The sequence below is a fragment of the Serinus canaria genome, chromosome 4 (assembly GCF_022539315.1).
Source record: "Serinus canaria isolate serCan28SL12 chromosome 4, serCan2020, whole genome shotgun sequence".
Classification (NCBI taxonomy): Eukaryota; Metazoa; Chordata; class Aves; order Passeriformes; family Fringillidae; genus Serinus; species Serinus canaria.
In genome coordinates this window covers 45,922,077-45,939,821 of record NC_066317.1, presented here as the reverse complement: position 1 = coordinate 45,939,821, position 17,745 = coordinate 45,922,077, and the positions used below count along the sequence as shown (strand labels likewise).

General features: G+C 36.4%; 1 protein-coding gene across 2 annotated transcripts in view; it reads right to left on the bottom strand.

Moving 5' to 3' along the window:
- NFXL1 (nuclear transcription factor, X-box binding like 1) overlaps window positions 1-17,745 on the bottom strand; it is a 44,330-nt gene that overhangs the window by 22,205 nt on the left and 4,380 nt on the right. For both annotated transcript variants that reach the window (XM_030239134.2, XM_050973776.1), the window contains exons 5-16: window positions 16,323-16,501; window positions 15,991-16,152; window positions 15,787-15,887; window positions 14,477-14,591; window positions 14,016-14,140; window positions 13,046-13,168; window positions 11,602-11,692; window positions 7,994-8,114; window positions 7,199-7,355; window positions 6,411-6,502; window positions 5,957-5,978; window positions 503-643 (exon numbers count right to left, since the gene is read on the bottom strand). In XM_030239134.2, the coding sequence (XP_030094994.1) occupies window positions 503-643; window positions 5,957-5,978; window positions 6,411-6,502; window positions 7,199-7,355; window positions 7,994-8,114; window positions 11,602-11,692; window positions 13,046-13,168; window positions 14,016-14,140; window positions 14,477-14,591; window positions 15,787-15,887; window positions 15,991-16,152; window positions 16,323-16,501 (1,429 nt within the window). The remainder of the gene's footprint in view (window positions 1-502; window positions 644-5,956; window positions 5,979-6,410; window positions 6,503-7,198; window positions 7,356-7,993; window positions 8,115-11,601; window positions 11,693-13,045; window positions 13,169-14,015; window positions 14,141-14,476; window positions 14,592-15,786; window positions 15,888-15,990; window positions 16,153-16,322; window positions 16,502-17,745) is intronic.

Sequence of the window (17,745 nt, the reverse complement as noted above, 5' to 3'; positions counted from 1 at the left end):
CAAGAATATATCATCCCAGTACTCTGAAAAGTCTTCAGCAGTTCTGCAACATTTCCAGTGCTCTCCTAAAGGTCTCCCAGCCTCCTCAACCCATTTAAGATCTCCTCAGTAAATAGCTTCCCCAGTAGATTGCAAGTGCATTTATATACACTTATATTTGATTATAAGTAGCTCCCCTTGATCTTGATAGTTACAAAAAGTAACTTCAACAGAGACTTCTCTAGGGTATTAAATAAAGTTCTGATGAAATCAAAGTAATTTAATCGCAAAACAGTTACAGAATTTGCAAAAAACGTAATACTGTCTCAGATTTCTAGTCAAAGGAAATATAGATTAGCTAACTGTCACAGCATCAATTGGAACAGCACAGATGCAAATCTCCCAGTGGGATCCAGAACAGATCTTTACCTTCCAGCTGCAAATTCCTTATTTTCCAAATAAAACTGAAGACAACTGCCATATAAAATACACAAAAACAAAAGCAGAAAGGAAATTAACCTACCTTCTTTCCATCTGCACTACTGTTTGATTTAGTAACATGATGACATTCTTTCATACAGGTATGATTCTGACAATCAAGAAGCCGCCCACAAAATCTCTTACATGAGTAGGGATTTGCAGAGTGACATGGCAACGGACTAACCTAAAAGTTAAAAATAGATAAATATATATAGATACGCAGGTGGGATATATATACAAGCATTGCACATATGTAGCATGTGAGAAATATATATTTACACACACAAAGACACAGAGTTATTACAGAGAAGCTTTGGTTCTCCTTTGAAAAAAAAAAAACCACCAGAGAAATTCTATTTGATTTTTTAAGTATAATTTGGGTTCATGTCCACATAACAGTGCATCCAAACAAATTTGTTTTACACTGACTGTAACAGGAAAAAAGCACACTTCATTAAACAAGTTGACTTTTGCAGCACAGTTTCCCTTTATTTTTGAAAGAATATTATGCGCTCAAATACTTTAGCGTCATTTGCTCCGTCCTTCTGAATTGCACTCATGTCTTCCATTAAAGATTCCAAGGGTGCTTAACTATTATTGCAAAATACAGTGACAGTTTGCTTTCACAGGGCTAACTGTGTTATGGTCACCATAAATCAAAAATATTTTACAGTCTGAAAAACAGAAAACAAGCTCCAAGCCAGAAATTCTAAAAAGTAAATACTGACTACATCAAATATAACTCCCAGGAGAGGTAAGGAGAAGCAGAAATAGCTCTGTAACAGGACTAAGTTTTTAATGTCATATGTCACATTTGTACTTTCCAATTTGAGGTCAACACTCCAGTTAACAGAACTCTGCAGAAACCTTCAGAGCATCTACTTAAAAGCCATTACTCTTCACTGGTACTGAAACCAGTGTAAACTCCTAACTAGGTTACTTGCCTAAAGTTGAATAGTACAAGTCCCTCCACACAAAAGGATTAGAGGAAACTCGCTGTTAGCATTTTCCAACCATTATATAATATTCATAAAAAAAAATTAGTTTTCTGTGATGCTGTCAAAAAAATTGATTTTTTTTCTTAATTTCATGTCATTTCTCTGAGAAAAACAGACTATTCATGATGTTATTACACAAGAGGCTAATGTGACATAACTCACTTTGACTAAAGGGTGTGATTTTATGTTGCAACTGCGGTTGAACAAACTGCTTTGCAGGGTACCCATTCCTTTTCTCTCTTCAAACTCTACAGCCCTCACAGCACTCTCCTACCACTTTAAACAAGTCCTCCCACACATCCCTCTTTACAGAAAGACGATTCAAAGAATCAAAATGGAAGAAAAGGAATCAAGAGAAAAACATTTCTTGTCTTTTGCCAGTGGCCAGGCCATACAAACAGGTGAACACAGGAACTGAAAAGAAAGAAGAGAGATGACCCCACAGGGCAGAATTAGGGACAGCCTCCCTTCAGCACTGTCCATGTTATCTCCCTCAATCACATAAAGTACAATTTAAATCCACTTGCCTATATAATTTTTCTGGGCTTCACTCAAAAAATACTACTCCACTACATCACTTCAAAATCCAGCTCATTCACAAGACCTCTGAACTCCCCTGATCATCCTGACTCACCAAGACTGAAGAGAAGTCTGCATGGCAGGCTGAACATCAAGCATGGCATACACAGGAGAAAATCTTGAGGCCATCACATCCAATCACTTTCACACCCCTGTGTCAGAGCTGAAGCTAATGCTGGCTAAAGCTCTAATACAACAACCACACCTGGATCCTACTGCCCCTTGCAAACATCCTACTCTGTCTCTGATGGATGCTTCCAGTGACCTAAGGAGGAAAAGCCAGCAAGCAGCAGGTCTGAAGCAGAGCCTAGTACCCTACCCAGAATGCACTTACCAATTACCAAAGCTTTTAATGTTCCTCATCTCCCTCCCCAGAGCACAACATCCTTTCACTAGCAATGTAAGTAGTCAAATTATGTTAAAGATAAAAGAATGAAAAAAAGTATGCGTTAATCATTACATTCCGCTCACTTCTCCACCTTTCCTTGCTCCCCCACTGCCACTCAGTATTTTATGACTATGCTTCTGCTGTGGCTTAGACAGTGACAGCAGATCAGGGCAACAACAGCATTTAGCTCTAGCTGTTCCATAATGCTGGTGAGACTTTTGTTACCAGGAGTTAGTCTTCCACCAGTAAGGACACAACCACTAGCTCCAGTTACAGCCAAGCACTTGGGCAGAAGTGGAGCTTCCTTCCCAGTAGCATCACTCAAGTACACAGATGAGAGGCACTGTTAAACAAAGGCAGGATTGGTGAAGCACACAAGTCAGCCAGGCAACAATGGCAGCTTTCAGAGGTCTGACTAGAGGGAACATTCCAGCCCTCTGGCTGCATCCAGCAGAGTTTCAGCTTGAGCTCAGGATGATATGACAATCTCCTGGAATCAACTGACACCGTAGCCAAAAATTGAAAATTTTCAATTAATTTAAACCTACATTATTTTTTTTCTCCATTTCTCTGCTGTGGATCTAAATTATAAATCCAGCTGAGAAAGTAAAGTTTTACTTCTTACAGTTGGAATGAGTTTCTGAAATGGTTAAATGAGGGCTGGAATTCTTAATACAAAGACAAACATCAAAATAGCCACAAACTCCAGGAGGCTGATGAGCTGAAGAATGAAGAAGGCAGATGAGAACCATAAGTATTTTATGAAAGCTGAATGGGAAAACAAAAAAATAAGAAGGCAACATTTTCAGACTACAGGTCTTCCACAGGGCAAGGAAAGAAAGGAAAGGAAAAAAACACATGACAACTTTCAAAAGCTTTCCAGGATTTTGGGAAATCTCCCAAATGCATAAAAGCAATTAACAGATAAATCAATTAGAATATGAAAACAAAAATCAACATGGCAAGGAAATTCTGGAAACCTTTATAAGGGTTTAACCATAAAGATGAATCTCAAGTTTCACATTACATTTTACCTAGAGGCAGAGTAATGGTCTTCCTCCTATGAACATATCAGAACTAAAACCCACTTAGAATATTAAAACATACCATTAAATTCCTACCAAAAGAAAAAAAGAAACACCCAGGAAGAAAGAGTTCAATGATATATCAAGTGCAGCATGATATAGGATATTTACAAGGCAGCAAAACCAGAGCATTTTCCTTCCTCTAGAACATTTACTGAAATGAAGCAACTAGAAGAAAATCACACACAGCAGATAAATTGATATCATAGTCAGTAAAGATTTCCTTCATTATCATCATTTACCTTGCATCAGCTTTAATGCATGTTTCCCATAAAAAAGATTTAGAATAACTTCATTTTAAAATATTTTAAAATAGTAAATGTGTACTACTGCTATGAAATTCCAATGTATATAACAGTTAAAAGAACATCAAGATTTCTTTTTTGGGATGGCATCAACCATAGGTGATTTTTCTGGCACACAACCTGAAACAAAATTGAGAGCCACTTTTAAGAGAGCCTAGAAATGGAAGAACGATGAGTTATTTATTTTTCTAAATATATGTAAAATTATTTAAGAGAAGGCTGTAGGCTTCAGCTAAAAGAAATGTTCTTTTAGCTTAAACATCACGTAGAATGATACTTCCAATAAGAACAGGTTTTATATAATTACATAATCTGAAAAGTAATTTGAAGTCTGTTCTTAAGTGATAAATTGCTTGTTCTAAATGCCAGAACATGTAAGAGCTCAAACTAAATCAACCCCTTAAAAATACTTCCTAAATTAAATACCAAAGAGAAATAAAATAGAAAAAACAAGCCCATACACAACCTTCTCAACAAACAACCAACTCCAATATCTACACAAATTACTGTCCAAATATAAAAAAATTAGACAGTAGATTTGCTTGTTATACAAGTCCTAAGGTATTTGCTTTTATTCTCTATTCTACACATTGTCAGCAAGCATCCTGATAAAACACAAGAAGACTTTACAGCTTGCTTCATTCCTAGTTTCTTTCTTTTTTATATCTCTTCCATTACAGGAGGTATAACAATAGTCCAACATAAGCAGTAGCATAGTACAGCAATAAGCACCTACTCACAGCAAAAGTTTGCTTAAGAAAATTGCTACTACTTTTGTCACATGTGAAGAGTCCTCATTTCCCAGTGAAAATCCCCTCAGGAACTGGACCCTTCTACTGGAGGGAAGCATTCCTAAATACATAGGTTTTCTCTTATTAACAAATTAATAAATTAACGTGAGCTGAGATTATTTGTTAGGAACCAATGTGGCTGTAAAACAGTGAACAGACATTACATGTTTTTTTTCTTTCCAGAGATCTCAGAGCAACACAAAAATGTACAATGAGCACAAAATCCACTGCAAATAAAATACACTTCCTATACCCATTAATGAATCATTCATTTTCAAAACTTCCACCAAAATCTCAAATAGGAGACAATTTCACTCGAGGAACTTCAGCAGGAAGGCAGCACCGCCCTCTACGGGCTGACAGAAGTAACAGCTCATCTAGAGTACCATGTAGCATCAAAAACTCTAAATAATTACAGTCAGCTGTAGATTCAAAGGGATTTGTCCGTATTTCTTTGCAAATCCCTATAGAAAACATGACCCAAAGCCATTGAATGATTTTGCCGATACTAGTATGCAACAGAAAATGAAGGTATCTTCAATATTTTTGTATTTATTTAGTGTTTTCTACAATTTTTTTACTTGCTTAAAATGATCCTAGGTTTTTTGATAATACTGTTAGTCAGGCTTCGACAGTGAATTTATACCAGACATACCAGTAGACAAAGCCATAACAGCAAAATGGTTTTTTTAATTAGTTTAGCAATGATCTTTTGAAATCAAGAAAAACTACTTGACCTTACATTCCATAACTTTTAGAAACTATTGTGAATAATGATGACAGCTATTTAAGCATCAATTAGATTCTCTTCTCATGTAAGCCAAAAGAGACAGCAACTTCATCTAAAACTAGAGAAGGCTACACACCAGAAAGATGCTAGAAACTAACACTAAAGAAGTTTCCACTGATTTCATCCATATGTGCTCAGATCCAAGTCACATGAGAATTTTCCTGTGTGACATTATACTACTATCCTTTTAAAATATACACAGCAGTTCATAGAACTCAAGAGTGTGTGACAGAGAGAGAATATTAACTACAGAATGAGGGGAAAAAAAGCACAAATATTTAATAAGACGACCACCAAAAAACATTTAAACACCTGCAAGAAAACACAAGGAGCTACATAAATAATGAGTTTAAATTTCTGTCCATTAATTGCACAAAGTCAAATAGTTATACATTCTTCAGAAAGGAACTAAAATATTCTTCTGATATGTAAGCTGTTAAGGTACTTCATCAATTTAAAAATATGTATTAAAAATCTACTATTTTTTAATGTCTGTTTTGCAGACTTACGAAGTAAGACAATTGCCATATTTCACTTCACAGGGCAGATTCCATGACTCACCTCATGTTGTCCAAGACACTCCCTATTAAAAAATAAAAAAATCAGATTTAGAAAATGCAAACAGTGACAGCGCTTTTCACACAAAAATTAGTGCAATCTATTTCAAAAGTGCAAACTAAGAAAATCACCCATCTATGCAGCTCAACGCCTCCTCCTTTTCAACAGTTGTTTGGATTGCTGTGTTTTATAATGAAAATCCCAAAATTTGTTTCATTGTAAATTAATTATAGTTGTATATGAAATCAGTTACTTTTTAGAAAGTAATCTGCTTTTGTTCCAAATAGCATCTTCTTTTTCTCTACTAATACATCATATTTTTCAGTTATTTCAGAGGTCTAGTCTGAAGAGCAGTTATTTTTTATAAAATAACCCTGATAACTTCTTGGACACAAAATACTTATCTTTCCATATAAAATCTCTTTGTTTAATTTGCCTTTTATATTTTAATACTTACACTGGTATAGGAACCTCACAGGGAGGGCACGGCAGTGCAGTCTGAATGAAGGCTGGCTCAGATGACTGCTCCCAAGGCCCTGCAGACTGATGCTGAGAGCAAAAGACACCAGCTGAATACAAAACATAAATGGAACTACCTGCTTGACCATAAATACATGTACAATCTAAAGCCTTTAAAATTCTAAGAAATTCCCTTTCTAGTAACTAGCTTTTTACTAATGGAAATCTCTACATCCCATATAGACAAAAAAATTACAGTTTTATCCTTAGCCTGGTTAGGGATAGGAATATTAAGTCCTGTGGCTCCTAGAGCTAAAAATTAAGCACCAAGCCAAATGAAAAAGACCAGTAAAACAGTTCTAACCAGTTCATAAAGGCAAATATTTCAATTATTAAGCTACTTCTATTACCATCATGCAGTTATGTTAAAAACTGCCTATTTCTGACTTCTAACTGCAAAATTTGATGGTTTTGTAAATACCAGACTTAATTTTTTTTTCCTTATGTTAAAAGCAATTGCTTAAAGCTGAAATTAAATGTTTTTAATGCAACTTCAACAAGAATCTTATCATTTTTTGAGCAATTCAATTATATGTATTACAAAATTACTTCGACTGCAACGAAGGAACTAGAACCACTTAGCATCATGCTGAGCAGTACACCTACCTCTGTGCTTGATTATGTGTTTAGTCTGAACTCCAAAAACCTCAAAACAGAAGTTTCAGGTCAAACTGATGCTCATTGTTCAGAACACAAATAATGTACCATTTTTCACCGTTTACTTACTACGCCGGTTTGCTTCACAAGTGCTTCGTCGTGGCAGGGAGCAGGGCACAAATGGCCACACGTTAAGGTTTTCTGGCAGGGCTGGCGACACGGAGGGCACCGCCCAAAGTGACAATAGTGTTTCTCCTGGGTAGAATGGTGACAGGTGGGTGGCCGACTGAAGTAAAATCCAAGAATGAATCAAAATGACAGCAAGAAATACAAAGTTACAGTCACCGGGCAAGTATGTTCAACATACAAAGAATCAAAATGAACAAGTTGTTGGTGTTTTTTGTAAATTAGTTTACTTCTCACCTTCAGCAGGTGGTTAACATTACAATAAAACTAGAGAGGAATTAAAATTAAAAATCAAAGTTGGGTTTACATATTCAAACAGCTGTTTAAATCCTAATTCTACTCTGCACTACACAATCTTGCTACACCCCAGGAGAAAATATTCTTTTTCTTTTGCTAGTATAGTTTTCTAGATAAACTGCCTCACTGAGGTACTTCAAAACATACCAGAGATGACCTGAAGAAATGAGCTGGACTACAGAGTTGGAAGAGCTTGGTGATACAGAACCTCCCCTATGAAGCAGGCAAGCTGCTCATGAAATCTCAGCGTCAAAAAGGTATCTGACAGGAGAGATTACTGCTATCTCCATCTGCATGGTCAAGGATTCAGAAGACTGAGAAGTAATAACTGTAATCAGATAATGAGCAATTTTTGGCTTTCAAGGTATATTTTACCACTTTCTTTAAGAACACTTTAAACTCCACTTAACAACAGGAAACAGACCCACTTTCGATACTGACCTGCACAGCTGCTTGCATTTGGGAGGTTTGATGGTGCGCTCTCTGCCACAGGGCACTTTAATGACAGTTTTTCCACAACTGCATTTCACATCTACAGTCTCCGGACATGGATTACAACTACCTAAAAATAAACATATTAACAGTGTGGCAAGCAAGTCAGAAATAACCCCTCTCTCACATTTTAAAAAGAAGCCCAGTTATTTGGATCACACAACATTTAGATGTTTTCAGTTTGTATTTCAGTCTTACATACCTATGAAGAAATGTCATCTTTCATTTAAATTCAAAAAGGAACACTGAAAAACTGGTACAACAAATTTTTGCAGATTTAATATGATACTAACATTCAGCCTATGTAAAATGAATGCTTCCTTGAAAACATCCTCCATCTCTATCAAGTTACTAATCTGATGCATTTTAAAAACTGTAAGTGTAAAAGATCTGTTTTAATTCATAATTCTCCCACAACATTTCTTCACCAAGTGCCTACTGCTAAGTTTTATTATTAACAGTAATAACAAGAGTAATTTAACAGCAAGAATATGAATCTTCTAAAAAAAGCAAAGACATGGGATTTCAGCTTACTAATCATGTTCCAATCTGAAGCTTTAAAGAAAACAACTGAAGATATTTACAGAAAAAATTTTAATCAATTCTGACTTGTTAGCAGGATCTGAAAAGCAGCATTTCAAGAAACAGATGTCTCACTGACATAAGGCTGCTGAAGAGAAAAGGATGGAAGCACTACAGTCTTCATATTGCAAAGTAAATTAAATAACAATATAGTGTTCAGCATGCACAGAAACACAGAATCATTTGGGTTGAGATCATCTTCATCATCTTAAAGATGATCTAGATCCAATCCCTCTGCCATGGGCAGGGACACACTTCACTAGACCATACTGCTCAAAGCCCCACCCAACCTAGCCTCAAAACATTGCCAGGGATGGAGCATCCAAAAACCCTGTGGGCAACCCATTCAAATGCCTCACCACCCTCACAGTAAAAATCTCTTCCTAATATCTAATCTAAACATACTCTCTTTTCATCAAAAGAATTGTCCTGCCACTGCCTGTCCTTGTAAAAAGTCCCCCTCCATCTTTCTTGTAGGCTGCTTTAGGGACTGGAAGACTGCCAATCTTCTCCAGTTAAAGAACCCCAATTCTTGCAACCTTTCCTCACAGGAGAGGTGCTCCATACCTCTTAACATCTTGGTGGCCCTTCTCTGGACTCTGTCCAGCAGGTCCATGTCCTTCCTGTGCTGGGACCCCAGAGCTGGATGCAGTGTTCCAGTGGGGTCTCACCAGAGCAGAGGGGCAGAATCCCCTCCCTCCCCTGCTGCCCACAGTGCTCTGGATGCAGCCCAGGACACGTTTGCTTTCTGGGCTGTGAGTGCACATGGCTGAGTCATGTCCAGCCTCTCACAGTACCCCCAAGACCCACTCAGCAGGGCTGCTCTGGATCTGTTCTTCCCTCAGCCTCTGTAGATACCAGGGATTGCCTCAATCCTGGAGTGCAGCACCTTGCACCTGGTTGGTAAACTTCATGAGATTCCCAAGGGCCCACTTCCCAAGCTTTTCCAGCTACTTTTGCAAAATAAACTGAAGGTCTAAAGCTATACTGCCCAGAGTGGCTAATATGTCCACAATTCACTTAAATATCCTATTAAGGAAGACAACTGACTACATTCTCCAAAATACAGAAAGGAAGAGATCAGAGATTCAGAGAGCCTGAAGGTAAGGTGAGAGCACACTATTCTCAAACCACGCGTTATAATGTACTATAGTAGGAAGCAAATCATTTCTATTCCCTGGCAACACACTGTAAATTTCAGCAAGCACAATAAATATTTAAGAAAAGAAGATAAGAAAAAAACCCAAACCACAAACAGAATAGATAAAGTTACCTTTTTTCACACACCCCTGCTAAAGGCCAAGTGTTTATTATCACCAACCTCTAAAAATTCTGAGATTTGGTGCCTTTAAAATGACCCCATCGGGGAAGTTATTTTCTAGGAGGCATCTATTTCCTTAAATATAAGTGGTCACTGCCATCTGACAGCTCATAGGAAAATTACCCTGACCTGGTATTACATACTAAAGATAAAATAATTAATCATAACTTTCAGTAGCTATTAAAATATTGGTATATAGGGATAAACAAATGAATATAAATATTCTTACATTAAAATAATTGCCTTTATTAGAAATACTTTGAAACATTTATGAAGATATTATAAACTGTACTAGACTGTATTTTGTTAAAACACAGAGAATTTAGAAAAGAAAATCAATTTATCCCTGGTATCATTAGTCTTTACCTTCATTATATGCAACTTTAGTTAGTAAATAGACAATTATGCTCTTTTGATAAGTTACTCTTCAAATTGTATATAGTTGTTATTGACATTCTCAAAGATCACATTTGTTTTCTTTCAGACTTTGCTTTATTTTTTCCATGTTAATCACTAGAAATCTTCATCACTTTTAGCCAGCAGCATCAAATATAAACAATTATTCAACATAAAACATAAAAGCTTATCCTATAATACAGCATAAGCTCTTTAGATTTCCAATTAGAATTTTATTCTAGAATTTAGTTATCAACCAAACTAACAAGGAATAGCAATGTTACCAGTTTTCTTCTGACAGTAGACAAAAAAATTACATATTTCCAAGATTTTAGAGAGCTACAGGGAATGGAGAAAAAAGGAAAGTGAAAGAGAAAAGGGGGCACAGTATACAGAGAAAAACCAAACTCCTAGTTTGTGGTGACACATTTAATAGTGAGTTAACAGGTAGAACTACCACATTTACCTATCCTCTCCTCCTAAGAGTCACTGCCTCAGAAGGAAGACTGGCTGAACAAGTTGTGATTTATTTCCTCAGTCATTGCAATTTATACTTCAGAATACTAAGGAAAATTACAGGGGCTACTTGGCTGCTGTTTCAGCAGGGCAGCAGCTTTTATGGGGAAAATTGCTGAAAGGGCAGACAATTTTCCAGTCACTCCAATTTAACCCCCTACCAAGCAAATGTCCAAGCAATCTGCCAGGCAATTTTGCCCATTTCCAGCATATTTCTAACCAAGGTCACTAGATTCAGAAGCAAACTTTTTTTGTTATCCTTCTTAAGCAGAAACAAGTTCTTATTTTCTTTCACCAGTAGGATACTGATATACATTCAAATTCCATCTTTTTTTTTTTTTCATTTTAAGCCCTCATGTTGCATTCTAGGATTTTTTAAAACCATCCAGACTCAATCAGCTGCAGTCATTTCTTGTATGCATTTGGACTTTGTTATGCATATTCAGTGAACAGAATTATTGAGAAAATGAAGTCAAGCCATGGCTTTTGTACTACACAATTGGAAAGGAGACAAGCATTTTCAGAGGAAAATTATTAAGCAAAATCACCAGGTGAAAACTCAGGTTGCCACTATGTAAGTCTTAAGTTCTAACCAGCACTTTCAAACACACTGCCCCCACAAAAAGCCCACATGCAACAATGAAGAGAATTTAATAAGCACTACACACAATCATGCAAGCATGAAATTTGGCAAAAAATAAACAATATTCCATCACTACAGGGATTCTTCACCTGTTCTTACCTCTGTGGCAGCCTGAAGGGCATTTGTGATTTCTGCAGCCGAGAGTCCTCCCGCAGACTTGATCACAAGGTGGACAGTTTCCAGAACAGCACTATTAAAAAAAAAAAACCCATAAAGTCTAATAACTGGAGACAGAAATTTTTGGTGTACACTTTCCCTCTTCTACTATCTCATTTTTTCAATACTTATTTTGAAAAAAGTCAGTGCAATTTAGTCAAATTTCCTCAAACTCATTCCAGAAAAAAGGCTACTCATAAAAGTGGTTTAAAAAAAAATTCTTATTACAAAATAACAAGAAAACACACATTTGAATGCATCATTTCAACACATTAAAAAGGTAGAAGGCTTCAGAAAAAGCATAAAGTTCAAAATATTATAATATTTTAATCCCAAATAATTTCAGAAGATAGGACATCTAACACTTCACCTAATTAGTCTGAAAATTCTTCTACTTTTATGCTCTATTGCCCCCAGCACAAAAATGTTGCTAGCCATTTTTTTATATACCTTTTACCTCTGTAGTAAAGGCAGATAACTTCATGACCAGCTATCTATTTTCTATTCTTAAATAAATTAGTAACCTGAAAGAATCAAAACATTTCATAAAAACATCACATCAGTGGATGTTGTATCAGGAGAGAACATCATCTTTTCTAATAACTTGAAAAGCACCCTCCTTTTGACAAGAAACCTGTATTTTCCACCATGGAGGTGTCAACATTGCATTTACTTGTTTTGTAATCTTTTCACATCAAATAAATTTACTACAACAATAACATTCAAAAATACTTAAGAGTAAAACTGTCTTTTTTCATGCCTTTTTGTGGTAAGTAGTCCAAAGTATTAACTCAAAATTAATTAATTAATTTTGTATTAATTCATTAATTTCACAAAGTATTAATTCAAAAATAGGAGGCAACTTTCAGGCTCTCTTGAATGAATAAACTGAAAAGATACTTCTGATACTTTTGACTTCAAATAAGAAGTGAAACAAAACTCCAATTCCCAACTGTCAGACCACTGCTGCTTGCACTGCTATGTATATGGGGTGGAATGCTGGGCAGTTAAAAATAAAGAGTGTGTTCCTGACAAAATTACAAGTGTTTCCCAGCTCTTCCTACAAAGTAGGGAAATAAATTGATTTAACTGCTGCAGAAAGCATAAAGCATCTGTGACTACTCAAGAATCTGACAGCAAAACTGCCTTCAGGAACCGCAGAGTTGTCAAAATCTGCTCCCTGTTTATAAGGCCAGTGAGTGTTACTAGATGTCATCCTTTCTAGAGAATTCTGGTACACTGAAAACTAATTTCAGTGACATGGAAGAGAACTCGTCTTGCTACACAGTAACATGAGGTGGAGCAACAAGTTGATGTGATTTTATTAGACTTTTTTTACAAGTCAGCTAAACAATGCATTTGAGACAGATACTCTCTGGGCACCCACCTTCCTGCGGCACTGGTGCTTCTGACAGTCCCGGATTTTAGTGCACTTGGTTTCACACAGGTATGGCTTATGGCACGGCATGCGCTTGGTGTGCTTCCCACAGCGACACTGCTTTTCAACCTCCTGGGCAGCAGCACAGGGGAAAAAAGCAAGGTGTTGTTCATGTAAGAGAAAAAAAAGAGGAAAATAAAATGTTCTACTACTATCTTTGAAGGAAAGTTTAAGGAAAAATAACATTACACTACATAAACAAGGCAAGTGTGTCCTGCAAGACAAAAACAAATTCCTACAAAAAAGTACCTCTCCTGCACATGAAAGTAGATTCCCCTAGTGTATACAGATAATTTAAGAAGTAGATGAGCAGGTTTATCTGACCTTCTTTAAGGCTGTCAAGTGATGATTACTATCACCTAGATTATGTAGCCAAAGCTGGTTCAGGAAGAGACAGCTGAGACCTAACAGAGCAATGGCTTTGTAGGCCAGACCACAGAAGCTCCAGAGATATCGAGAGCACAGTGTAAATTTCTTACTGTTAATTTTCTTACAAAGAAGAAAATAGTGTTATGTTATACCGCCTTCTATCTCACTAATCAAGGAATATCATATAAAGACAATGCCAGAAGGAAGCTAGAAAAGATGGGGAAAAAATCATCTTTTGGGGCATAAAAATTCAAAAAGAAAAACAAAACAAAACAAAACAAACAAAAAAAAACCCCAAAAACAAAATAAAACCAAGCTAAAGCAATACACTCATCCACAGGTGCAGCCTCAAATCAATATAGTGGTCAACGACTTACTCAGAGTTGTGTTGGGGTGGGAGGGGAATAATGAAAGAACATGTTGTTTTTAATAAACAAAGTGACAGATTTTGTGATAGATATGATTTCATTTTCCTTAGGTAACTTGCACTGTTCCAGGCACAGAGTTTAAGAGCCCAAACCAAATGTGAACCTGATAAAGTAACACTAACCTGCCTGCATATTTCACAGGGACCCCGATGACAGCGCTGTGAACATTTATGGATGCCACATTCCAGAACTTTGTCACAACTATCACCACAGGTGGGCACATCTTCTGTACAAGGCAATGTAAACTCTAGATGAAGAGAGAAAAGTACAAGTAAACATTTAGGGGAAAAAAAAAAGCCAAAATATTTAGGAAAAAAATGCAATGCATAGTAAGTTCAAATGACAGATGTCTTTTGTTTTTTTGAAAGCTTCCATAAATTTACTTAGTTATTCACATCAAAAATTAAACCCCTGGTGCTAAATAAAGCTTTGAAAGCTAAGTGAAAAAAGTTAATGTACTGTCATGGTTGACAGCAAGAACTTTTTATGGGCCCTGCCTTGCAGAATTAGCCTAAACTACTAACTGTGAAAGACTGGAGGATTTTTTGTTCAATTTATCATTAAAAAAAAAAAAGTAGCTTACTTGTTTTTCCACATGGACAGGACCTTTTTCCAGAACGAGGACAGTCTCCACAGGGACCAGCATGACAAACTTGTTCACATGTGTGATTGCCACATGGCAAACACTTCCCACACACCTGAGAAATTCAGAGAAATCAGCAAATGCAATGTAATAGAACTACATACCAAGCCAAAGCAAGCCAAGGGTAAAAAGCAGGAGTGAAAATGCTTCTGGATGGAATTTCACTTTTTCTGAATTTTGTTTATTAATGTTGTATTTGCTGAGTTCACTAAATAAAACTGATCATCCCCACTGTGATCCTGGAAGGCCACAGTACAATAAGGAGTTAGTGATATACAAAACCTGAGTAGTTGCAGGTCAGTGCTGGGCTGCACACAGAGCTCAGCCTTCAGGCCTGCATTGTGCTGCACATACGTTTTGGCCACAGGATAAACTTATTGTAGCAGAAGAGATTGGAGGCAGCTCCCACTTGGTACCAGTGATTATGCTGTCTGCATGTCCTTGACTTTATCTAAAAGTGCAGCAAGAAGTTCTCATCTGAATAGCCTTTCTGCTTGACTGTAGAAATTATGATCAAGGATGCTTTCCTCTTGTAAGATCCTACAATAACCTTCAACAACCAAAGTGGGGTCTGCACTGTATGCTGCACATCTATCATGGCCCATTCAATGCTGCACAGCTTGGGGTTCCAGAGATCTAAAGGGACATACTAGTCTTTATATTACACTCCTTTTCTCTACAGTGTTAGCTGAAATAAACTGCATTTTAACTGATACTTCACAGAGGCCAAGTACCCTCCTTACTGGGATCAGATTGGCCAAGTATCTCCTGGTACAGCCTCCCCTCCACCACCTAATTTTTTAAATTATTTTTATTTTTTTCCAGTCTGTAAATCCACAGCCTTGGTCTTAAGCACAGGCTGCAAATATACTTCAAAGAATTAATGATAAAGCTTTCATTCTGCTACAGTCCTGAAATTAGGCATGAAACTCTTGCCTGCTAAGCTGCAGTTTCATTTTTATTTTTGAAGGCAACAGCTGAAATTTCAACCTCAAGTACAAGGAAAAGAATAAATTCACTGCTACAGTAATGCCAGAACAATTCCAGAACAGTAACATTTTAACTATTATAAAAAATTAATGGAGCCACCAATTAAATCTCTTCTCAATATGCTGTTTTGTTTTTGATTTGTACACTTTCAAAAGTTAATGTTTTTTTCTTATTGAATAAGTTTTTCCAATCCTTAATACACCAAGTAATCAAATTTTATAAAGGTGAGAAATCTGTTTAAAAGGATAGCTTCAAGATACCTGATCACACTGCCACTGAGGGCTTGCACAAAGTCTCTCCGCAGTCTGTCTCCCACAGATACACCGTTGTTTACTGACACGTGGACAAGGCTGACAATCTCCTGTATGAAATTGCAAAGTGACACAGAGTAGGAATTGCAAAAGAATGATGTATCTTAACAAAAGAAACAGCTACTGCTCTGAAATTTAGAAAAGGTTTTCTACCTGCATGACAGGGATTCTCACAAACATGCTGTCCACATAGCAATGTTCGTCCACACGGCAGGCGGCAAGACCACTCCTTGGCACTGCACCGTCGGGGCACTGCTTTGGCTTTCTTACAGTGACAGGTTGTTGTGACCATCTTGGGGCAAGGTGGACACGGTCCTAATAACAGGAAAAACAGTCTCTTGCTAATGACCATTCAGCAAATGCAGCCTTGGCTACATCTCATCTATTATGATAATTTACTTAAGTATATTTAAGAGACATTAAGTTGAACTGTGTAGCAGGTACCTAAATATAGGTCACACAACCAAGAAATGCAAAGGATTTACCTGGATGACAAAGCAGCAAACATTTATGACCACAGGAGGGCTTGAATTCCCTCTCACATATTTGACCACAGGAGTGAGGTACCAGCCATGGGTCCACTGCTGGATTCTCCACTTTTCCACAGTAACAGTAATACCTACTGGGAGTTTCAGAGCGTTTGTATTCAAACCTACATTTTGGACTAAAACAAGAGAAAAAGGAGTCAAAACAAAAACAACTTCTTAAAACAATTCAAAAAAAAAAAAAGCAGTTTTATCATTTTTGCTTCCCAAGACTGTTTCAATGCTGCCAATTAATATTTTTACTACTATAATGAATAACAAAAATATACAGTAACACAGAATAAAGGTATTTCTATATGTCATATTTTACAATACATTTAGAATGTCTAAGGAATTGCCTTGTTAATGCAATTTCTTTTCTCTAAGAATATATATAGACAAAAATAATCACAGCAAAAATCAGAAGTTTTTATGTCAAGCAATATCAAAAGAATTTATGCACCAGTTAACCTACTTAAATGGAACCAATTAAAAAAAAGGATTAAAAAACAGGGGTTTACTTGTAGCAGTCTATCAGTCATGTAAAACAAAGTTTAGCAATGCCATTAAAACCAAGCATAATTTTAATTTTATCTGAAAAATTTTAGATTAAAGATGTACACCTTAATTGTTCACCCCTGATTTTTACAGAAATTTTAAAATTAATTATTGCAAAAGGTATATGGACACTAGAGGCCTGGAATTTACAAAGTGCCACAGGCCCAACAGAAGCCATGAACAAGGGAGGCAACACAAGGAGAAACAAAGCAATTCACACTGCTGGCTACACTGAGAAAAGACAACAGACAAGAAGGTCCCCCTCAGATTTGAAAGACCTATGCACTCATGTTTATCAAACAAAACATCAATTTGCCCCGACATATTACAGACCATTAACAATTTCTGTACAGTGATAGCATAGTTTTACCATGTCCTTAACATGTAAAATAAAATACCATTTGCCTGAAGAGGCATTATCAACTTGAGATACTGCCAGGCAACAACTGACATTTTATTTCCTAAACAAACCTGCTTAGGAAATTTTATTCATGTAGCCCCATTATCACCTTCTTCTTTATACCATCTCAAGGAAAACTGCAAGACCTGACTTAATGTTTGGATTATAATGAGACTAAAAAAATAAATAAATCCTTACATCTTGCTATTTGACAATATTTTTAAACTTATTTCATAGTGCCAGCTTTCAAAGTGACAAATATGTAAAGCCATTCAGAAATAAATGTCAGAAGCTGAGACACATGACAGATAAGTTACCTTCTCAGAGGTTAAAATAAATTTGATGCAGGAAGGTTTTAGTATCATCATGAATTTTTTCTGATCATGTCAACAAAAACTTATATAACTTTAAAAAGGAAAGAAAAGT